Here is a 24992-nt window from a genome sequence, read left to right on the forward strand (position 1 = left end):
TGTCATGTCTATCTCTAACGTTAAAAATCGCTAATTTGTTTACTTATATATATATCTATGTTTCATCTCTTAGTTTCTAACTAAATATAATACACCATGAACAAGCCGCCGACAAACCCTTCTGATTCTAATTCTGATTCTTCTTTTCATCTTGGTTGGAATCCTAATGCATTATATAATAGCATAATCGGCGATCTTTCATTGGGTTCTCTATCTCCGTTTCACATTGCAACTCTCCCACCATCATCATCATTGGAACATCTCCCACCGCCACGCGGCGGTTTGCAGCGGCAAAGTTTGTCTCTTCCGCCGCCGGAGTTCTCCGCGGCTGCCCTGCCGCCTCTCGTGGCTGCTGCTCCGGCACCGGCACCGGCGAGAAGATACCAACCCCGTCAGTCTTCTTCCACGAAACCGCGGAAGAAGAACTCATCATCGCCCTCGCTGCGGCTGAAGAAGGGTAAGAGCGAGACGATCACGCCGCCATACGAGTGGGCCACGAACCGGCGTGCCACGGTGCATACCCTACACTACCTGGACTTCAAGAAGATCCATGAGATCAAGGGAGAGGTGCAGTGCAGGCGGTGTGAGAGCCGGTACGAAATGGGGTTCGATCTGATTAAGAAGTTCTCTGAGGTGGCGAAGTTTGTATGGGAAAACAGAGGCGAAATGGCGGACCGGGCGCCGGAGGTTTGGATGAATCCGAGCCTTCCGACCTGCCGGTACTGCGGGCAAGAGAACAGCGCGAAACCGGTGATTCCTCGGAGCAAGAAAGCCATAAATTGGCTGTTTTTGCTACTAGGGCAGATGCTGGGGTGTTGCACTCTGAATCAACTCAGGTATTTCTGCAAACACACCAGACATCATAGGACGGGTGCTAAGGATAGGGTGCTGTATCTCACGTACCTCAGTTTGTGCAAACAGCTTGATCCCAGCGGTCCTTTTGATCGTTAGTTAATTAATAATTCAGAAATATAATGGGATTGAAGGAGCAGATGATCGAGATATATGGCTAGCTTTAATTTGTTTTAATTTTAATTTCTTTCATCATTTCGTTTTGGTTGGATTAATTGGCTGGAGATCGATGCATTATGTCATGCCGGCCGGCCTGCTGAGTACACTATGCGTTCTTGAAAATGATTCAATTCGTTAGTTGCTGTGCTGCAAGTTAAGCTAAGAGATCCATGCCATTCTATATATGAATGAAACAGTTCTCTTTAATATCTAGTAGCTAGTAATAATTAGCCCTAAATTTGTTTCTTCATTCCTATTATTGCATGCGAACCAAGTTTTAATTAATTATTTTATATATAGTTTGTACTGTTCTCAATGTAATGTATTCTTATCCCCTATACATCTTGACCTTAGGCTTCACTGATGCAAGCTAAGGTAGATCCACCCTGGCTGGCCCTCAATGTATCCCAACTCGATTTTCTTTATTGATTGATCGGTTGATGCAATGTAAACCCACCCTGGCCAGCCCCTTAATGTAATGCATTCCGGATCACCCGACCTTCTTCGTTCATTGACCGACCTACTCGACTTTTTTCATTAATCGATCGATGATGCAATGTAAACCCACCCTATTTGGTCCTCAGTGTAATGTATCTCAGACCCGACATTGTTCTCGTATATATCATGACTTTAGTGTAACGTGCGGGGTACTTTGCTACACATTTTTGATTTGCTACATGTTTCTGAACTATTCTAGCACTTGTACATATCATTATCTCCGACCCACGCGGGGTACTTTGCTACACATTTCTGGTTTGCTACATTAGCATCTCATAGTTGGTAGAATATTCTAGAAGCATATACATAACACTAGGGGTGGTAGAGATATATAGTATATTTTAGAACATTAGGGAATCCTCTTGGTTGTGTAGTGTTTCTTGGAAGATTCTAGAGAATAAATTTTAGCCATAGGATCACATAGATCTCCATCATCCGTTGAGGGGGTGTAATGGGTATAAATACCCCTCAAGGGGGTCTCATTTGAAATCAATCCAAGCAAGTTAAGATTAAGTAATCCAAGTTCTTTACAAAGCTTTTGAGTTCTTTTTTGAGCTTCCTTGTGTGAGATTCTTACCTTATTTTTTTTAGCCATTTCATTGTTAAATTAACACCAACCTACCTTTTAATGGTCAAGCAAAGAGAACGAGTCGAGCCTTCATATGTCTAATCATTTCTAGAGAGGTCTTTAGAAAGACACACCTATTAATATCTCACCACTATTGCATTTTAGCTACTACACTCAATGGGCGTGTGTGCACTACACACCCATTGTATACTTTTTTCTCTGTTTTAATATTTTATTTTTTTTAACTCCATCTCTTTTTCAACTCTATTTTGTACCCGAACTTCACGATGTCATGTCTAATTAGTCCTAAAAATTACTAATGGTTAAGAGTTTGGAGTTGACATATCTGTGACTCTAACTTATAAAAATAGCCAAAAGATAGTCAAGTCACAGAAGCATTTCAATAACTTAGACAATAAATCAAAAGTCTAAATTCATACATTTGAAAGCCTTACAAACGAAAATGACCCATTATTCAATTTTGAAGAAACTAAATACTTTATTAATCACTAATTTATTAAATGACAGTGCACCACAAGTTAAATGCTTTTGTTCTAATAAATTTCTTAATATTGTTACAACATTTTCATAAATGTGTTAGCACAACTAAAATGTTCAATAATTTGAACTTAAGAATTTATATGAATAAATACAATATTGATACTTGTGGTGAAGTCAATAATTAACTCCATAAACTTTAGTGGAGTGTATATATAATATATAGTTTGTTCTCTTTAGAGGTGGATCGGAAGTTTTGTTTGAGAGTTTTTTCAAAGTTTGCATCCATTTCCTACACTAATAATTTAGACTACAAAGTACAAAGGGATGCTGAGTAGAACATTATTTTATTATTTTCATCAAGATTATATTGATTTTTCCCAACATTTTCTATATTGAATTTATTTGTGGACATCCTTGACTAGTAGATTTCGGGTGCGGTCCTTAGAGGACTGGACCTTCTTCGTTGCCCATTCAATGTAAGGTATAGTGGCCCGCGTATTCACAACTTGAGTAGTAGATTGATCTTAAGTGATTGATGATGAATTCCGATCCTTCTATTTCTATTTAATAAAGTGTATATTCAACTGTGAGATCAAATCTAAAAGCATATATTTGAACAAAATCCATTTGAATACAATCCCTACAAGATCAATCCCTTAAGAATTCATCATCATTTGAGAATAATAATTTCATAAATTCGGGCTTGTCTTACTGAAAAGAAAACGTCTCTGTCCACACGCCATTGCATACCAGGGGCGCTTATATATATATATATATATATATATATATATATATATATATATATATATATAAATTTTCTCTGTTATCTTTTTTTTTTCTTATTTATTTATGGAATAAGGTTCAAATTGGCCACTGAACGTAACCTGAAAATGCAATTAGGCCACTGAACGAAAAAAAAGTGCAATTAGGTCACTGAACACTCCAAAAATGTGCAATTTCACCGGATAGCAGGTTACCCTCAATTTTAGCAGATTATCTGCTTACATGGCAGTTGAGTTGACATTTTTAATAACTTTTAAATGATTTTTAATAAATTTTTATTAAAAAAATTAAAAAATAAAATAAAAATGACTTTATTTTATTTTTTATTTAATTATTTTCAATTTTTTTATAAAATTTATTATTAAAATTAATTATTAAAAATTATTTAAAATGCCAACTCAGCTGCCACGTAAGCAGGTAACCTGCTAAAATTGATGGTAACTTGCTATCCGGTGAAATTGCATACGTTTGGAGAGTTCAGTTGCCTAATTTCACGTTTTTGGAGTGTTCAGTGGTCTAATTGCACCTTTTTTTTTTTTTTCGTTCAGTGTCTTAATTGTATTTTCAGGTTACGTTCAGTGGCCAATTTGAACCTTATTCCTTTATTTATTTTCCTCATCCTACTCTATCCTATTTGGCTAAAAAATCTAAGAAAAAAAAAACCTAATATTGAGATTGCTCTTATAGTTTGTATTAATTGCCTTTATATATATAAGTAAAATGAAACTATATTTATTTATGAATAATTATGAATGAACAGTATGGAAGAAAAAAAAATGATAAAAATCTATGTTGACCGGGAGGTTGGTACATTAGGCTGTGGTCACGACTCATCAACTCTGATGAGAATTTGATTTGAGAAGTCCTCTGGGAACAAACTTCATCAACTCTATCTTTATCTCTCATCTGTATTCCTCTATATATATATATATATATATATATATATATATATATATTTCAATCTGTTACTATATTCTTTTAACTATTTATTGTCAAATTTCAAAAATACGTACTGTTTTTTGGTGTACCCAGACTTTCTATTGTCGGAGAGATTGAATTGTAGTCACTTCTTTTAAAATATGTACTGTTGATATGATGTGAATTATATATATTTTCCACAATGATTTTGTAGCATTGCTGCGCTATAAGGTGACAAAACTCTTTCTTTATCAAATGAATGCAGGATCGGAGTATATCAACTTGCAACTCCTGTTGGATCAAAATGCTCCCAAACAACCATGCATGAGGGCCATACAAACCTGTCCTGATGGGTTAGGTACGGGTAGTCAATATTTTAATCTTAGACTGGAGATCTCTTTTATGAAAAGTACGAGCAAAGATCTGGCATTAAGCTAGGCCCACAAAGAAAGCTTTTATATATGTTAGTTAATATGAGGAGTTGATCAAGTTGCATGTCCCTATGGACTAGAATATTACAAACATATTCGAATGGACAGGTCAATTGGTCATATGGGTGAAATTTATAAACAATGACTCGAGATCGGGTGTCACTGTGTGAGCAAATCCGTAAATAAAAGCGTGTTCAGTTGAGTTATCATGATTTACATCCCTCGAATGCTCTGTCAAGCCGGTACGGGGACCCTTGGAATTTGAGATTCAACTTTTTGAGAACAATAAAGTATGACAAACATCTTTTTTCTTCCACCATTTAGTCAACATGAGGAGCACACCAACTTGCATGTCCCTTGGGGCTAAAAAGTTCTTTGATAGACAAAGACAATTTCCTGATATACATCTTTGTGATCATTTGCCAATTAGGATTACAAGGTGGAATTTGACTGTGAAATCCTATGAGTGATTGCGGGATTCAAAAATTAACTATGGATATATATTTAATTTGGGTGCTAATATTGTTGCACTTAACATTGATTTGACCAAACTGAATGTAAATCTTGGTAGCTATTTAGTATATGTGGATGACATTTGAAGTTGATTAGTAGTCATCTTCTGCTTCTTTGCTTCTATCTCTCTCAACGTTGACCTCCACTTGAAGAATGTCCCAAACAATGTCTCCATTTCTTCCAGTGTTTTCCCTCTCGTCTCTGGCATCAAAGTGAAGAAGAAGATAAACGCCACCACCGCAATTCCGGTGTACATGAAGAACGCGCCGCCGATGGTGATAGCTTTGTACAGGGACAAAAACGTCATTGACACCACCCCACTCGTGACGCGGTTCGCCGCCACTCCCATACTGCAACCCGTGGCTCGGAGCCTCAACGGGAATATCTCCGAGCTGTACACCCAGGTAATGGGCCCCATTCCGATGGAGAAGAACGCCACGTAGGCTAAAACCATGGCGATGCTCAGTGTCACCGCCCACGGGACCTTGTGATCCGAGTGGTCAATGATGGTCAACGCGATGGCAAGTAGCAGCATCGACGCGATCATGCCGCCGACGCTGGATAAGAGTAACTTCCGCCGCCCGAACCGGTCAAGTGTGAACGTGGCGATCAATATGAACAACGTTTTCACGAACCCGACCGCCACCGTGCACAGCAGTTTCTTGTGGTCGGACGTTATGCCGGCCTTTTCGAAGATCCTCGGACTGTACAGAACGATGGTGTCGATACCGGTGGCTTGTTGGAAGAAATGGATGCCCAATCCGGTGAGTAATATGTGACGGACGGCCAAAGTGGGGGACACGAAAAGCTCCCTCCACACTCCCTCGCCGGCGCCGCGCCGGCGCTTCGTTACCGGTACGATGTCGTCGTTGACGTCCTCCGGTATTCCGGCCACTTCTTTGATGTCTGCCAGTCTTAGCTGCGCCTCTTCCAGGGAATCGGAAGTCTTGTTAAGAACTTGGCGCGCTTCTCCGAGTCGACCCTGCATCACGAGCCAACGCGGTGACTCGGGCATGGCGAGTACACCTAAGCCTAGGAACACAGATGGAATCGCTCCCACTCCGAGCATGAATCGCCAACTCAAGTGAGTTGGGAGCTTTGAGAATGCAAAGTTTGATACATATCCAAGTAAAATACCTGAAACTCGTAAATTTACAAGTCATTATTCGAAAATGTATACTAAATAACCACACATAAGACTGATTGAGGCGAATTGATAACTGAATAACTATAAGATTATGTTCAACTATTAATGACACAACTTATGGCTTCTTAATTTTTTCAATTGGTTATAAACAATAAGACAAGATTTACAGAGTTTCATAGGGGTGTTCATTCGGTTAACCGTTCGGTTAACCGAACCGTTTTAACCGAACCGAATTAACCGAACTTTTTTTTGCTTTAACCGTTAACCGAACCGAAATTTACTCTACCGAATTGACCGAATCGAACTTTTTTTCGGTTAATCGGTCGGTTAACCGATTAACCGAAATTTTTAACCCTAAAATTTAAAATCTATAAAATAATTCCTAAAATAATAATTCTAATTAAAATAAAATACATATCATAATAAATTCATATTATTATGTATTCTATTTGACATTTTGACTATTTTTTATTTTAGTAATTATATATTTAATATTTAATATATTATATATTATATATTATATATATATTCTAAAATTCGGTTAACCGTTCGGTTAATTCGGTTAACCGACACTTTCGAACCGAATTAACCGTTAACCGAATTTTAGGAAAACCTTTAACCATTAACCGAACCGAAATATTTCGGTTCGAAAACGGTTAACCGAATTTCGTCGGTTCGGTCGGTTAACCGAAATTTCTCCAAAATTTGCACACCCCTAGAGTCTCATAGTAATATAGGTAACCCAAAGAGGTAGGTAAAGTGACATAGGAACTTATTTGTGGGGACAATCTTAAAGATAATCCGGATTTAATTCTCAGAGGTTACAACTGACAATTCTTCCTGAATCAGTCTTTATACTTCTCTGAAAATTAATTCAGTGGACCAGACCCGAACCGACGGAGAAAGAAATTAAAGACCCCAATATAGTCCATGTGCCACACAAATAAATGGTTGTTGGATCCTATTGGCTGGCTTTCCCATGTTATAAAAAAATCATCAAGTGGGCATTTATTAAAGGTCATTATTTATCAATCATGCAAAAATGTCTTTTGGCGTGTAGTGATATGTCCATGTGCGAAGAGTCAATGAAAATGACAAATTTAGCAGCCTTGGACGTACCGGCATTGATGAAAACTTCAGGGAACGAGGTGAGGAAGCCACGGGAAGACGCCGGCGAAACCTCGGCGGTGTAGACGGGAGCAACCATGAGGGCGTACCCCACGCCGACGCCGGCGACGAAACGGCCCACCATGAGGAAAGCGTAGTCGGTGGCGAAACCCATTAACAGGGCTCCGGCGAAGAAGATCACCGACGCAACCACCATGGTATACCGACGCCCAATCCAGTCGGAGGTCCTCCCGGCGGCGGCGGATCCAAACAGAGAGAACACGGCGAGTGATCCCACTAGGAGTTCCACTTGAACGTCGCTGATTTTAAGGTCATCTTTGATATATATAATGGCCCCACTCATCACCCCAATATCTGTTCAGATAATACATATATCATTATATTTTCACTCCAAAATCAAGGGAAAATTGAAAGAGAAACAATATAGATGAAGCTAATTAAGGAAATTAGAAATAAAAGAGAAATTATTTAGTTTAATTAAATTACCATAGCCAAGCAAGATTGATGCCAGTGAAGCTAAAAGGGAACAAGCCATGGCGTATTTGTTTCTAGGGGGCTTCTTAGGAGGGTCAAACGCCGGAATATGGCCGGAAACTCCATTGTTTTCTAGTTTTCCGTCAGTCATGACAACACTGAATCAGTGAGTATGAAAGATGAAGAGAAAGAGAGGTGTGTTATATGATGACAGAAGGTTGAAGTTCCCAGTCATTATATAGAGGAAAAGATGGACCATACATGATACACATAATGTACACAAGTTGGTAATATTGAGTTATAATGTACTTCCAAATCTTACTCTTTTAATTTTATTATCTGATGTGGCCGATTCTAATAAATAATTATTTTTTCATGTGGGTCTCAGTACAAGTGTCTATATTAAAATTGGGTAAGTGGGAGTAAAAGTTAAAAGTATAAAGTGAGAGTATACATATTATTTTCCGATAGTATCATACTTATTAGTGTGATGGCCAACTATATTTAATTTGGATAATGTTTTATAGGAACTGTAATATTACACTTATTACTATATTGGGATAATGTTTTATAGTAATAGCTATAATAATTCAAACAGTCTCATGACATGTATGTATTATTTTTTAATTAAAATGTAATACTTTTTAATTTTTATGAGTGTATTAAAAATATTACAATCTCACATTCTCACGTAAGGTTAAAATTTGTGAAAATACAATTGATTAATCTAATTCAAAAAATAAAATTGTAACTGAGTCGCTAAACAATTTAAAATTATGCAATTAAATCAAAACTGAATGTTATACTGATTCGTCCATTAGTTAAAATGTAACACCCTCCCTGTCTTTGTCTCGGTCAGGGCTTTGACTTGGCGTTGGTGATATGAAAACGGAAGAAAATAATATTTTAAATAGAATAATAAAAATTAATACTTTTATAAGTTGATATTATATATAGTGAATAAAATTTAAATTTACTGTTTAAATAATTTTAAGGGAAAATGACACATTTTCCTCCTGAGTTATATACCTATAGCATTTTTTCCCCCTAAATGATTGAAGTGGCTGTTTTTCCCCCTGAAATGTTAATTGGACATATTTACCCTTAAACTAAATATTTAATTTTTTTTTTCTCCAACAAATTATGACCATAATTTGGTTCAAACTAAACAAACACTATAACAACCAAACCGAAATATTCCAATTACAATTTAGAATCGAAATTCGATATTTAGAGTTTGTTAAAACCGTGAACCGGAACGGACGGTTCATGTTCCGAACTGAAAAAATAAAATACATTTATTGTTGAATTTAGACTATTTTAAAATAAAGACGGTTCAAAATCGCGAATCAGATCCGAAACCGCCGGTTCACGGTTCAAGATTCAACTTTTTTTAATACATAATTTTAATAAATTGACATTTAAATATTGGATTCTAGATCTGAATTATAACCGTAAATTATTAATTCGATTGTTTTAGTATCCGGTTCAATTCAAACCGAACTGTGGTCATCCCTATGTATACGCAATAATTTGTTGGAGTAGTAAAATAAATAAAATGTTTACTTTAAGGGTATAAATGTCAATTTAATATATCAGGGGAAAAAAGCACCACTTTTAGAATAATTGAGGGGGCTAATGTGCTTACCTAAATAATTGAGGGGGAAAAAGTGCTATAAGTATATAACTCAGGGAGAAAAAGTGTCATTTTCCCTAATTTTAACTATAAACATGACATGGCAATGGCATCCTGTCACATGGGTGGTTGACATGGCCCTGAATGATATGCATAGTATTCTATTTTGATATATTTTTTTTATAAATAACCATGTTATCCATTCCTAATTTTGATCATATAACTTTATCCAAATCTTAATGGCTATATAAATTATATTAATAAATATTAAATATTTTGTTAAAAAGGTACAAATTATATGTCCAAATGGTCATTTTTGTCTTTTATTTTTAGTGTTAAATAATTTACTTTTTATGAAGGTTAAAATTAAGTTATTTAAAGGTGGCGTGGGATTTCCAAATCAATAAATTACCATATATCAATGTTAAATCACGATTATTAGCCTACGAAATCATCTTTTAATTAAAATAATTAATTATGTTCTAAAATAGGTGACCGATGAATTGAAAATGATTTTTATATTAGAAGATCGGATCATAAATAATTAAAGTTAATTGCATTTAATATAATTGAGATAAGCCTACATAGGATGTACGTGTGTTAGTGTGTATATAAGAAAAATCGTTGCATCTTTTACGAATCAAAGAAATTTTTTTGGTATAAAGAGAAAAAAAGTATAGGTGTGACAAAAGGTCAAAAAGGGTAGGCTTATACTTTTTTAAAATACTATAGGCTCCACTGTCAATAATGACATGAACCCCAAGTGCATGCCGTGGACCAATAAACTTGGTATACTTACTTTGACTCATTGATTACAATTTCATTTATTTACAATTTTAGTAAACTTGCGTGCTTTGCTTGTACTCGCAATGTGTGGGTTTGAATTTAGTACAAATTTATTTTATTATGAATATTAATGTATAATCATCATTATGAGAAATTTGAGTATGCTAAGATACATATAATAATTTATTCAGTTTATGATAAGAGTAAATAAAAACCCTCAAGTTCGAAGGTGCAAACCTTAACAAATATCAAGAATTAATTTTTTTCATATAGGGCACATAAGATCGGACAATTCTCCCAATATTCACAAAGGTCTAATCCCTTCAAAAAGGGTCTCAAATATTTAGGTTATCTGTATTCTGTAAATGCTCTTTAACTTTAAAAGGGTCTGACTTATTTCTATATCATTGTATTTGCAATTCACCAAAATTTTCCCTATTGCCTTGCAATTTCAATATAATATCCTCTCAAAATGTATTTAAATTTATTTTTAAATGAAATTGAACCCCACTTACGAAACTAGTAGTTTCAAATTTGTAAGGATTGCATTCATACACCTAGAGTTTTTTGTTTTTTTGTTTTTTTTGTTTTTTATTTTAAATAAATGTAAAAATCAACATATAACATATCAATTTGCAATTCACATATATTGTTAGAGCATCCTCATCAATGGATTTTAATGTAGTTTTTGAGAAATTTTTTCATGGGTGGGAGGGAAGAAGAGAAAAAACACAAAATTAAAATCTGAAAAAAAAAATAAAAATAAAGATTTACGTGCCCGACTGGGCGCGAGAGTTTAGCCTTACGCGAGGCAGACGGGCAACTCTCCTTTCTTGGTGGGACCCACTTCACTGACAAAAACCTTGGTCCTTCATCAAAGATCATCCGTCTTCTCTCTTCCACGTCAGTATAAGCTCCTCAAAAATCACACCAAGATTTACAGATAAGGATACTCTTAGCTTAGTATGGTGATAGTCTTAGAAACCATTATAAAAATGATCGATGAGCAAGTATTAATCTGATATTGATGAAAGCAATAATGGTGTACCAAGTTTTAAAATATCCTTGTACTTAATCATGGAGTGTGCAGTGCATTTGGCCCATAATTGCATCAAATCATGAACTTAAATACTCACGAGTCAATGAAGTCATATATCTGCTGGGAACCTCCCTACCAATGGATTTAATTTGATAATTCCAAATAATTGGCTGTCGACATGGACAACAGATTTTTCTGACGATTGGAGATAGAGACAAGTACATAAAATAATGGTACATATCTACGAATTAATCTTTTTCTTTTTAAACAACAACAAAAAAAAATATTATTTAAAAATATAAATTGAGTAAATTTTATTCTTATACAATACTCTGCAAAATACGTATAAAAAAAAAAAAAATTATACTCCGTATTAAAAAATCATGTACAATAAATTCTACTAAAAAATCTTAAGAAAAATTAAACTCATAATATTTTAATATAAAAATCGTGGTCCATATATGAATCTTTTGCATTAGTATATAGGTAGGTTGCCCATAATGATAGGCTTCACACTTGCATACGCAGCAGTGTTGAATTGTATGCGTGGAAACTTCAACTTGAATGTTAATTATTGGATGACAGGGTGATAGATATTTTATTTTGTTTTGTTTTGTTTTGTTTGTCTTTCCATAATTTCTGTTTCTTGGCTTGAACTTAATCAGTATGTTTAGAATATTTGGTACGAAGATTTCCAAAAGTTCGCACATTTTTGTCGGCTCTGCAAATTTTGCCTTAAATTATTATTAAAAACCATATTAATGAAACAATAATCAAACACTTAATTTTAATCCGCAAGACGGATCGAATCTAGAATAGTTGCATGTTACTTATGAGTTATAATAGAAATCATAATAATATTTATTACATAAAATTTAATATTGATGGTTTTATTGGGACCGAGTCCACCATAAACCGGTTATAGAGGTACAAAACGGGAGTAGGAAAACACTAGGTTTATTACCCGAGTCGTTAAGCCCAAAATAGTACGTACAAAGTCCGAGGTACAGGCCCAGAATGGAGGCCCAAATACAAAGAAAACGGCCCACGAAGTGGGCTATAGCCAACTATGCTACTGATAGAAATCGAACCCAGGTGGCTGGGTTGAAGACAGAGACCGCTAGACCGTAGTGCTTATCATGTCTGAGTTGCCCCTGTTAACAATCCAGGACCCCTATTTATAGCATGTCCCCTCTCCTCTCTTGATGTCCACGTGTCCCACGTACTTACCATCGCTCCCCACTTCTCGTATCCATCGCCGCACGCGGGCACGTTCGTTATGGCGCCACACCATACCATCCGCACAACGCAACCTCGACCTTGCACCCCCTCGGGAAAGGGCGGCGTCGTTGGCATGCCCGGGGCGCACCACCCCCGCTGGCTGCCAACGCTGCCTGCCCGAGAAACTCAGAATAAATACATGGTCGCATGCCTTAATACATAAGTGTTACCATATGCTAGTGGGTTGAGGTGTACTAGGCATGCCAAGAGGCTTGGGTTTGATCCTTGTTAACAGCATCCCTTTTGCTCTAGCCTTCTGTTGCCTTCTCCCCTTCACTGGCCGCGCCGGTGGGGCGCCGCCAGCACGACGGGCGCGCACCATCCCCGCTGGGAATCCGGTGGGCTATCCCGCCGGTCGGTTGCGCCCTGGAAACCTCTTCTCTCTCCTCCTTTGTGCCTTTTTAGGCCACCAAGCCCCCTTGTCTTCTTAGCCCAATAAGACTTTGGTCAACCTCCTTGCTTCACCACCCCCACTTGGGTCAATACTTTGCCAATAAAATGGACCCCGGGGTCCATATCCCCATCACAAGTCCCTCACTTCTTTAAGGTATCTTGATGCTTAAAGGAAGTAGAATTCCGTATCACCACCTCCTCTCTTTCCCAAACTCAACTTCTAGTTCCAAATTTTCCAGATATTTGTCGCTTCCCCAAGCATGTGGGTTGCGATAACGCACATGCCCAGCCACCAAACGCCATGCGGATTGCCAAGTCCGGCAAATCCGCGCATTTGGGTTGCGATAACCCAGATGCCCCAGCCACCAAAGGCCATGCGGATTGCCAAGTCCGGCAAGTCCGCGCATGTGGGTTGCGATAACCCACATGCCCCAACCACCAAACGCCATGCGGATTGTCAAGTCCGGCAAGTCCGCACATGTGGGTTGTGATAACCCACATGCCCCAACCACCAATTGTACATGGACTGCCTACCTTGCCATGCGAGTCCGGTATTCGATCATCCGAATGGCCGTGGGCCAACATGCATAGCACATAGGAGCACATAGTTTGGGAATATAAACTTAACCTTTGTTGAACTAAGTGCTAAAAGTGTACTCACCAGGGTAGCGTCTAAATGTGCTAAGTGTGTTACCTCGTAGGGTAGCTCATCCTATGAATCAGCCATTTGGGCGTACCTCGAAACCTTGCTCAAACAAATAAAGACTATAAACACGGGCTAATTAGATAAATATCAATTTGAAATAAATAAGTTGTTACTTAATTATAATAGATATTATAATATTTAGGAATAAGGGTCAAATAGGCCATCGAACTGCACACAATAATTCAATTAGGCCACTGAATTTAAAAAAGCAACAATTAGATCCCTAAACTAACCATTTTTTTTTACAATTAGTCTAATTTGTAAGTTTTCTAAGTTGCTAGCAGGTCACCTTGGATTTAAAATATTTTTTTAAATTTAAAATATTTTTTTAAAATATTTATTATTTAAAATAATTATTTAAAACTTAAAAAAAAAAAGGAAACAGATCGTCCCCCGCCATGGATTCGTCTCGATGGCCGAAGACATCTTCGTCTCTGGCCGGCCGGAGACGAAGAGTCTCTTTGTCTCCACTGCCGAAAACGACGAGACTCTTCGTCTCCATGGCCGGAGACGATGAAGTTATCTTCATCTCCATGGCTGGAGACGAAGAGTCTCTTTGTCTCCGGCCATGGAGACGAAGATAACTTCTTCGTCTCTGGCCGGAGGCGAAGATAACTTCTTCATCTCCGGCCGGCCAGAGACGAAGAGGTCTTCGGCCATGGAGACGAATCCATGGCCAGAGACGAAGAGATCTCCGGCCATGGAGACGAATCCATGGCCGGAGACGATCTTCTTCTTCTTTTTTTTTTAAATAATTATTTTAAATAATAAAATTTTAAAAAATACTTTAAATTTTAAAAAAAATATATTTTAAATTAAAGGTGACCTGCTAGTAACCTAGAAAATTTACAAATTAGACTAATTGCAATAAAATTGTTTGTTTAGGAATCTAATTGTTGCTTTTTTAGGTTCAGTTGCCTAATTGCATTATTGTGTGCAGTTTGATGACCTATTTGACCCTTATTCCTAATATTTATATGTGAAATTGTGATACTATTTAATGTAAAATGATTGTTACTAATGATAAATAGTGTAATACTTATAATTGAAATTGTGCAGTGACACTTAAAAATTATAATTCTAATGTAAAAGTTATAATAGTTGTGTGAAATGTTTGATGGATCTCAACCGCGCGCTTAACCACCGAGTTTTTTTAACTATCTGGTTGTCATATCCTACTTAAGGTTGATAAGTAAGTAGACATTCTAGGTGAACTCGACCAATCTGGTCAATGCCCAACAATGTTACTTATATATGATAAAAAATTATAATATTTATTGTAAAAAATTAATACAAATTTGAATTAAAAATAAACCGTTGAAATTGTGGTACTATTTAGGGTAAAATTAAGTGTTACTAATAATAAATTTTGTAATATTTATAACTAAAATTATGATATTTGCACACTTAATTGTTTACAACTTGATTCGTCTCATGGATAAGGATCCATGAGATGATGTTATACAAATTTTTGTCAAAATAAAATTGACAGCTGGATGTTGCTTCCTGGCAACATTGAGGGGGTATAAAAATGATCACTTATCACTGTCTCACTAGTCAAATTGCATGTATCTGTATAAGCTGACCAAGTTGTGATTATATAATACTCCGTATAATAATTATTATTATTATTATAAGTAATAATAGAAAAGAGTAAATTAACAAGCTAGCATAACCTTATTAAATTACTTAAACATCCTAGGTAGGTGTGACCACGTGATGGCGGTAACTAAACAAACTAGCAGAGTAGCAGGCATATTATATATATATATATATATATATATATATATATATATATATATATTAGTTGAATTAGTTAATCAATTAGTTTAGTGGCAGCAAGTAAGACTATCAATTAGGAGGTCATTGAATCGAGGTATCGAGCCTCAATAAGGATAGTATTGTCTCTTCGTGTTTCAATATGTTGAGAAAGTAGTTTATGACTAATATTAAAAAAAAAAAGTTAATTAATTGAATTCAAATCTTTTAATCTAGATGTATTATAACACAATTTGTTTATTAATATAACTTTCTTGTCACCTTCTCATCCATTTTCAATTCATTAAAAGAAGAAGAAGAAGAAGACGAAGAAGATAACTTTATTGTTACGTAGGACATGTTAGATTGAGCAAAGAAATAAGAAAAATACAGGGCGGTTGTTTGTCCCTATTATTGGCGGCTACATCCCGTATAAAATTTTCTTTCTTATTTCTTTCTTGATGTCATACTATCTAATTAAAGGTATGTTTAGAAATCTAAAAAAATAATTATTTTCAGTGTTTAGTAAAACTTGAAAAATTAAAATCATGGAAAATAACTTTCGATCAAATTGAAAAGTGCATATGGTTTGTTGGAAACCAACTTCCTTTTTTTTTTTTTTTTTTTTTTTTTTGTGTTGGGAACTCATTTTCTAGATTATCAAGCTTCTTCTTCCTTGCTTCTTATGTTTCTTCTTCCTCGGCCATCTTTTGCGGCTTCTTCCTTGGCCATCCCGTTGTCTATCTTCTTCCATGTCTTTCTTCATCTTCTGGTCCAAGATTTTTACGGAGTAATATTTTTTTAGCCGAAACTAGAGCACTGGTTCTAGTGTTTAAAACAATAATAAATAACACTCATATTTTACCCTTTATTATTAAATTATTTTTAAATTTTCTGTTAGTGCAGACGGAAAATTGAAATATTGAAATTTGATTTTTTTTTTAGAAAAAACAGGGTATGGTTTCTTCGTTGATTACATAAGCAACTTAAGGCTTTTGTCGTGGGGATAATATTTTGGTTAAGTTTACAAGTTTTATCAAGGAATTTACTTCTTTATCCATTGAATTAACTTTGTCAACATACCACTAGCGTCAGGGACCAAACTCGCCATTTCGCTCATAACTGAGGGACTAAACTCGGATACGGTCATAACTTAGGGACTGAGCCAGAACTTGGTTATAACTTAGGGGACTAAAGATGCAATTTTTCCTTATGAATATATAGTTTAAAAATTATGAACATATAGTTCTATAATTATAAACATAGAGTTATGAACATAATTATAAACATATAATTTTATAATTATGAATATAAAGATTCAATAATTGTGAATATGAAGTTTTCAAAAATTATGAATATATAGCTTTATAATTATGAACATATAATTCAGTAATTATGAACATAGAGTTTTGTAAAGAATTCAATAATTATAAATATGAAGTTCAAAAATTATGAATATATACTAGATAATTATGAACATATAGTTCAATAATTATAAACATAGAACCGTGTCCACCTTACAAGGTAGACACGGTTCCACAGCATAACGATTGGTGCATGATTAAAACAAATATAGGAGAATTAAATCATGGGAAAATTGTAAAAAATGCTCCTCTATAATATGACAATTATCAATGTCACTCCTAATTATGAGTGGTGTAAATATTGCCCCTCAATTATCAAAATGGTGCACATATAGCCCCTCCCGTAACGGACCTGTGGTTCCCCACCGCTGTCCATCGCTGGTACTCTGAATCGAGGGAGGGAAAAAACAACTAAATTACATATTTACTCCGACTTAACAGTGTCGTACACTAACGGAGAACCATATGCATGTCCGTTACGGGAGGGGCTATATGTGCACCATTTTGGATAATTGAGGGGCAACATTTACACCACTCATAATTCAGGGATGACATTGATAATTGGCATATTATAGAGGGGCATTTTTTTACAATTTTCCCTTAAATCATCTACCAATGGCCATCTGTTTCATCCCACGTGAGATACGGATCTACAAAACAAAAATAAAAAATAATATAATTAACCTAAAAGCTCTTTACGGTAAGGCCCAGTTTGAGAAGCAGCCCAAGGAGAGTTGAGAAGTAATCCCCAGCGCATGCTCAGCCCAGCCCGTAAGCAGAGGAGTAGTGTGAAAGCAGAAAGCCCATCAATTTTCAGCCCAAGCCCATCAAAAGATTGGAACGTCAAGTGCTGGGCAATTTATATCCTACACCACGGCGCGCGTTGCACTATGCGCCCAGATGCAAAACGACGTCGTTTTAATTTTTTTTTTTTTTTTTGAAATTTCTCGCCCCAGTGAATGGCAGTAGTATTTTTCTTTAAAAATAAACCCGCTGTTCAAGAATGTACATAATGTTATACTAGAATACACATAATGTTATACATGAATGTACATAATTATATAACAAAATATACATACTCTTTTTAAAAGATAATACACATAATCTAACATAATACATAATAAACATAAACTTTTAACATAATACACATCAACTCTTAACATAATACACACAAATTTTCTGATTCGGATGTACATAATTGTATAAAAAGAATGTACATAATTGTATAAAAAAATACACATAACTGTATGAACCAATACACATAACGTTGTGAACAAATACACATAACGTTGTAAACAAATACACATAATCTCAGCAACTTCCTACCGCGCCTCCCAACACTATCCCAAAACGACGTCGTTTTGGGAGGCGCGCGGCGCATAGTGCTATATACGCCGTGGTGTAGGATATAACGATTGCAAATGCTGTCACATTATTTGGGAACAAAATCAAGTGACTGGATTACGATACTTAGCCAAGAACTATAGTGTAGAGCCCGAATTGGCCTTATTGTATTTTTGCCCAAATGCCAAGCTCACGGCTCTTGTTCAAAATGATTGTATGGGAGTCTCTTCGGTACGTGGTGACTAAGTGGTTTTTGTTCTCTGGGGTTCCATCATTCCCTTTTTCAAAATAATAATAATAATAATAAGCTAGATTAACCTTATTACTTACCCATCATATATTCATATCCTAGGTAAGTGCTACAACGTGATGGTGGTAACTAAACAAATTAACACACATATATATTCGGTGGTGGCTCGAAAAGTCCGGTCTAATATCATGTTATCAAACGTGACACTGACTGTTATGCAAATATAATGAAATAAAGTTACACATTCACTATTAGTTATAAATTATGGTACGACCGTGTACAGTAATAAGCGTTTGATAATGAAATAAAATTACGTCTTTAATTTGCTATTAGCTATATATTTTAGGTAGTGATAAATGTTGAATTTAATTGACAATATATTTAGTTAATTTTAGTTTAATCTTAATGTATTATGGAGTATAACGCAATTTGTTTATTAATCAATCCCCATTTGTTGAAAAACTATATACAAGTTTTTAGATTTGTAAAAAACCATGATAAAAAAAAAAAAAAAAAAAAAAAAAAAAAAAACCACTAACCCTTATAGTGAAATTCAGATATTTTCTAGCTACCAAATGCCCCATTAGTTCTTGAATTACCAACCCTACCCTAGCTAGAAGCACCATTTCTTGTGGGCAAAATCTGTAATGGCATACTGCATGTAATTATTCCTTTCTAAAGGAAATTGGAGCAGTGTGTTCAATTCGATCTGTCCATCCACTCACATTTTAAGGTAGCAATATAATGGTGTGACTACTTTCAGGTGCTGCAGATGTAGGCCGGAAGAGGTGATTGAAAAGAAGTAATTGCAGGTGCAGGCTGCATAGTCTTAGGCTGAAAAGAATTTTTTTTTTTTTTTTTTTTTTTTTTTTTTTTAAAGAAGAAAGAAGAAGATGTATGTTCAGGAAGTAAGCACCATATTTGAAATTTGCAAGTGAGGAAAATTATTTGTTAACAAAAAGCAAAAAGAGGTGCCACTCCCACAATAGCCCTGAGCTCAGTACCAATAGCATAGCATAGATATGAGAACCAAGAATCTTTGATGTAAGGACATACAGACACTTAGAAAATTTGCAAATCTAAATAACCCCTTGTTAGACTAAAATACATATCACATGCATATAATATGTGATACAGGACCGATTAACCTCCAGCCATAGTTCTTGAGACCAGCCATAGTTCTTGAGACAATTGAATGATCCGGACTGTTGCAGAGATAACACGAGTATTTTGTCCCTCACTTTACTCAGATCTCTCTAGATGGTGTATGAGGTATGCAATGTGAGCATTGAGAGGACTAGTGACCTTATATAACCACTGGCCATCATTGTGGTTGTATGTCTTTAGGTCTCCTAAACCCTAACCAGACTCCTAATCACAATGGTAGTCTAGCTATTAGGTTATTAGTGTTGCACCACATATCAAATACTTAATATTATCATAACTTATCCTAATGTTATAATAATAGTAACGGATAAAACGTAACACCCCTGACATGTGATAGTTTATAGAAAAACCATGGGTCTAAAGAAGACATATCATTACTTCTGAAATGAAAATAATGGCTAAAATAGAATCGTCAACCTCGACTCTCCATCTGATCTAGGCCTCTTAGGGTCAGCATATCGAACAGTCAATGGTTGATCACATCATATCCCTGGTATATATACAAAAGGAGATTATTAATTCATTCAGGTGCAAATACTAATCGAAAAAAGGATCAAAGGCTCAAACAGGGATAAGATAGCATCATAGCACATTGACAACTAACTGATGAAAACTTAGTGAACTTACTCCATCTCATTGTAAACTTTCCACTAAGAGCATCTATTGCTGCCAATGCCATTTCTATGATCTATTTGAATATTTGACAAATCCACATCCTTCAAGGCATTTCAAAACACAAGAGTAGAGTACGCTATGAAGGTCGGTAATAATAATACAAATGTGGATAGATTTTTAACATCCCCCGTATAAATATCAATCCCACTTTCTTTCATTCAAGAACCAGTGCAATTCATGATTTGCAGAGAACACTCACTACCTCAGAAACTAGATGTCTCTTTATGTTCATCAATATTCATGACCAAAATTCAAGATAAATATGCAAAACAAGGGGAAAAAGCCTCTATATAATATGATGGCTGGTTGTACAAATTGAAAGCAGCAAAACTAATGAAGTTCCGTTGTTGTGACATAGAAGATGAAATAGAAAGCCCCAAATATGAACCAGCTCCTTTCACTGCCACTATGGCCACCTTAAACATTTAATTTTATGAAAGCAACATGGTGCAGTCGTTCAATCTCCTCCAACTTCACTTTTCGGCGATGCTCTAGGTTCTTCTGGCGAGGCCCTTCGCGCCTTCTCTGCTGACGCTCTTGTTGCTTGTGAATACTGAATACGTTTCCTTTCTCTTCCTTCATTGAAGAATTCAAACAAATTCATAATAAATTAACAGATTAACAACAAAAAACAAATTAGAATACCATATCTATAACGAGTTTATCAATCCCGCCGTCGTCTGTCTTCCCCATGGATGCCTGGAGAAGAATGAGACAAATTGGAAGAACATAATGAAAACAGAGACTTAATATTACCAGAAACTTAGCGGAGACTTGAATTCAGAGAAGAAATTAAAAATACATTAAAAAACAAAGCCAATCGAAAAACAAAGTCGAAGAGAGATATACATACATCAATCCTCTTGCACTCTATTTCCTCCTGATCGGAGTAGTTGCGCTTCTGCCGCTTCACCATCGTCGTCGGACATCGGATAACAAGACGGGTAGAGACTTAGAGATCAGAGAGGTTGAGAAGAGACATTTGAAAGAAAGTGGAGTACTAGTTCTATTTAAAAGACCCCAAAAAAAAAAAAAAAAAAAAAAAAAAAAAAAAAAAAAAACTAACTAGCCTGACGTCCTCCTATAGGGCCCATCACTAACAAACAGCTTCTAACAATTAGCCTGTTAATTTATTTGGCTCTGATACAAGATGATATCAGAGCCTATCTTGTATCAGAGCCTAGGTTAGGCCTGTGACCCATAGAGAGCTTAGGTTGTGAGATCTTAGAAATAGGAAACAGAATTGATTAGGTTCTAATACAAAGTGGTATCAAAGCTTAAGTTACGAAATATTGGGCATAGGAAATGAAATTTATTTGGCTCTGATATAATGAAATTTATAGTAGTCAGTGAGCAAAAACTGAAACTGAAACCATTGTAGTCAGTGAGCAAAATCTGAAACTGGATAAGAAGTTCAGTCGTCAAAAGCAGCCAGACGCTGCTTCTTCATCTCCTTCTGCCGGATGCGGCGACGACGACCACGACCATGCTCCTTCTTGTCAGTAGTAGGGCGGCATTCAGGCTCCGGCAGCAGCTCTTCAGGCTCCGACAACTCCTCTGGTTCCTCCTCTTCCTCTTTCTCCTTCTCCTTCTTCTTACGTTTCTCCTTCTCCTTCTTCTTACGTTTCTCCCGTTTCTCCTTCTCGTTACATTCAAACTCCTCCCAATTCTTTCTCAGGCGATGTTCTCCACTCTTGCGGCGAGTCCATCTGCGCTGGCGTTCTTGCCTCTTATAGATGCGCTTCCTCTCCATTGCTTCATGCTATCATAATACACTATTAAGAATTCAAACAAATTAACAATTAACAACCAAAATAAATTAGATTATTAGAATACCATTTCTTGCACGACGCTATCAATCCAGCTGTCATTAGTAGGCAGAGGCAGTTGTTCTCGGCGACGGCTTAGCTCCTCCTTCACATAGATTAATACATTCATTAAATTCAACAACAAAATGGGGAAACAAAGCAATACCTCATATCTCTGAATTCTCTTGACCTGCATTTCATCATCGGAGACCATCTCAGTCAGGTCAGGCAGAGGCACACGCTCCAGTTGCTCTCGGCGACGGCTCTCAGTCAGGTCAGGCAGAGGCACGCGCTCCAGTTGCTCTCGGCGACGGCTTAGCTGATCCTCGCTCTCCTCCTTCACATAGATTAATACATTCATTAAATTCAACAACAAAAAGGAAAAAACAAAGCAATACCACATATCTTTGAAATCTCTTAACCTGCATTTCATCATCGGTGCGCTTGCGCTTCACCGTCTCAGTCAGGTCAGGCAGAGGCACACGCTCCAGTTGCTCTCGGCGACGGCTTAGCTGATCCTCGCTCTCCTCCTTCACATAGATTAATACATTCATTAAATTCAACAACAAAAAGGAAAAACAAAGCAATACCACATATCTCTGAAATCTCTTGACCTGCATTTCATCATCGGTGCGCTTGCGCTTCACCGTCTCAGTCAGGTCAGGCAGAGGCACACGCTCCAGTTGCTCTCGGCAACGGCTTAGCTGATCCTCGCTCTCCTCTTTCACATAGATTAATACATTCATTAAATTCAACAACAAAAAGGAAAAACAAAGCAATACCCCATATCTCTGAAATCTCTTGACCTGCATTTCATCATCGGTGCGCTTGCGCTTCACCGTCTCAGTCAGGTTAGGCAGAGGCAATTGCTCTCGGCGGCTTAGCTCATCCTGATCCTCTTTCAGTCGTCTTTCATTCAGCTTCTTCTTCTGAATGCGTTTTTTCTTGTTCGCATCAACCTAAAAAATAATACGACAAAGTTTAATACATTCATTATATATTCAACAACAAAAAGGGAAACAAAGGCTAAGCTATACCCTATATCTCTGAATTCTATTGAGCTGCATTTTCCCAGGGAGAGAGAAATGAAACTTCGAGAGAAGTGTGACAGAGAGAGAGATTGAAAGAAACTGAAATATAAAAGACAAGAAATTAAAACTAACTCGCTGATGACTGATGACGTCGTCATGGCCCACACTAACCGCTTCTCCGCCCTCCAAAGGGCGTAGGCCACGCGCTGAAAGAATAATTGTTTAGCACGATGAGATGAGTAAGTTTTCATCAGTGTTCAAATACTGATTGAGAGGATAGCACGATCATGGTCTTTCTTTTGGTGGAAGGCGTGAGACCTGGGTTCGCTTCCAGTCTCTGATTTCAGGCTTGGGCCTCTACTACTGCAGCTCGGGCCTTCTCAAGGTGTTGCCTTGCTGGTCAAATTTTTGGCTTCAACATTTGGTTTTAGTTTTTTGTTATTTTTGTTATCACATTCCCGTGGCTGTCAAATTATTGTGTAGACCATAACAAAAAGTACATTTTAAATATACTAAATGTACATTATTTTTGTACTGAATGTACATTATACAATATAATGTACACTCAGAAAAAAAATAATGTACATTTCCTGAATATAATGTACATTATTTTTGTATTGAATGTACATTATTTTTATACTGAATGTACATTATTTTACAGTAGACAAAATATGATCCACACAAGTTGTGATAATTTTTTTTTTTGAATGCACACAAGTTGTGATAATAATTGCCCGTGGCTTCAATTCTGATTTGTAGGCTTTTTTTGTTGCTTGGGCTAGGATTTATTTTAAAAATTCTCTTTTTAAAATTTGTCTTGGGCTTGGCCTTTTGGACTTCCCTTTCATATATGTACTCAGGGGTATGGAGCGTTATACACTTATACTTGTGGTGTTATACTTGTACTGATCAGTTGCTAGTTTTTGGTTTTCAACATCAGAGCATTTTTTTCTCAAAAAAAAAAAAAAAACCTCAAAGCATTTTTGTAAATTTACCATAACTTGACTGGTTGTTTGGGATTCTCTTTATTAGGGACACAATGGAATTTGGGAGTGATTACTTTGAAGACTATGTGGGGCAGCTTTTACTGGCTTCTTTGTCAGCTGTTGAAGTAGATGAAGAGGAATCTACTCCTCCTGAAGTCCGGCAAAAGAATGTTGAGGATAAATTGAAGGTATGCTTACTTCAATTTTAACCCATGAAAGGTTAGTCATTCTGCATATTAGTCATACAGGCCTTACAGAAGCAAAGGGAAGAGAAGCTTGTAACAATTTTAAAAGATCGTCTTCAACCTGCCGTATTCATGAGTTTGTAAGTTGGTCAACATCAGAAGCACGCCGTCTTTCTCAAGCTGGTATTATGCCTCTGTTCTTTTCAATACTTTATTTACAACATATATTGCATACAATTTTTACTGTCTAAAGTGTAATAATAATAATAATAATAATAACTACCACTACTATTCAAAAGAAGAATGAGAGAATGACATAACTACATAAGCTTTGTTTTTCAACAAAATACTCAAAAGCAATACATATGTTCTTAATAATGTATAATAAATTTCAAAACATACAAATAATACTACTCCGTAGTAATGTTCATAAAATATAAATATAATTAATGATTAATTGGCAACAATGAATCTTCTTATCCACTGTAATTTTCGATCAAGATCAAGACAGAAAAAAAAAATCACTTTATTATGATGATCGTTGAGCTTTAACGAAAACAATGTTCATTTTATCATAAGTCAAACTATTCATCTCGTATAGAGTAATTATT

The 24992-nt window shown here is 36.1% G+C and overlaps 3 protein-coding genes across 3 annotated transcripts; 1 reads left to right on the forward strand and 2 right to left on the reverse strand.

Annotated features, from left to right (window-relative positions):
* The first annotated feature begins 96 nt into the window (after window positions 1-96).
* LOC109161263 lies at window positions 97-1175 on the forward strand. Its single transcript, XM_019309586.1, has one exon. It carries the CDS (start codon window positions 97-99, stop codon window positions 949-951), a length of 855 nt encoding a protein of 284 aa, XP_019165131.1. The 3' UTR covers window positions 952-1175.
* Window positions 1176-5056: 3881 nt separating this feature from the next.
* On the reverse strand, window positions 5057-8194 carry LOC109161516 (polyol transporter 5-like). Its single transcript, XM_019309946.1, has 3 exons — window positions 7985-8194; window positions 7490-7852; window positions 5057-6360 (listed from the first exon to the last, which is right to left on the reverse strand). The coding sequence occupies exons 1-3, from the start codon at window positions 8121-8123 to the stop codon at window positions 5282-5284; spliced, it is 1581 nt and encodes a 526-aa protein (XP_019165491.1). The 5' UTR covers window positions 8124-8194; the 3' UTR covers window positions 5057-5281.
* Window positions 8195-21717: 13523 nt separating this feature from the next.
* On the reverse strand, window positions 21718-23246 carry LOC109161264 (vicilin-like seed storage protein At2g18540). The gene is made up of 7 exons (XM_019309587.1): window positions 23217-23246; window positions 22794-23138; window positions 22602-22709; window positions 22370-22516; window positions 22208-22285; window positions 21971-22133; window positions 21718-21737 (listed from the first exon to the last, which is right to left on the reverse strand). The coding sequence occupies exons 1-7, from the start codon at window positions 23244-23246 to the stop codon at window positions 21718-21720; spliced, it is 891 nt and encodes a 296-aa protein (XP_019165132.1).
* Window positions 23247-24992: the final 1746 nt, after the last annotated feature.

The sequence above is a fragment of the Ipomoea nil genome, unplaced genomic scaffold (assembly GCF_001879475.1).
Source record: "Ipomoea nil cultivar Tokyo-kokei standard unplaced genomic scaffold, Asagao_1.1 scaffold2922, whole genome shotgun sequence".
Lineage (NCBI taxonomy): Eukaryota > Viridiplantae > Streptophyta > Magnoliopsida > Solanales > Convolvulaceae > Ipomoea > Ipomoea nil.

Bases quoted from the DNA above. Each gene is read 5' to 3' on its own strand.
- LOC109161263 (XM_019309586.1), top strand. From the start codon at position 97: ATGAACAAGCCGCCGACAAACCCTTCTGATTCTAATTCTGATTCTTCT.
- LOC109161516 (XM_019309946.1), bottom strand. From the start codon at position 8,123: ATGACTGACGGAAAACTAGAAAACAATGGAGTTTCCGGCCATATTCCG. The intron at 7,853-7,984 runs GTAATTTAATTA...TTATCTGAACAG, and splicing joins ATCAATCTTGCTTGGCTATG to ATATTGGGGTGATGAGTGGG. The intron at 6,361-7,489 runs GTACGTCCAAGG...TACGAGTTTCAG, and splicing joins TGAAGTTTTCATCAATGCCG to GTATTTTACTTGGATATGTA.
- LOC109161264 (XM_019309587.1), bottom strand. From the start codon at position 23,246: ATGCAGCTCAATAGAATTCAGAGATATAGG. The intron at 22,710-22,793 runs GTCAAGAGATTT...ATCTATGTGAAG, and splicing joins GCACCGATGATGAAATGCAG to GAGGAGAGCGAGGATCAGCT. The intron at 22,134-22,207 runs GTATTCTAATAA...GTATTATGATAG, and splicing joins ATAGCGTCGTGCAAGAAATG to CATGAAGCAATGGAGAGGAA.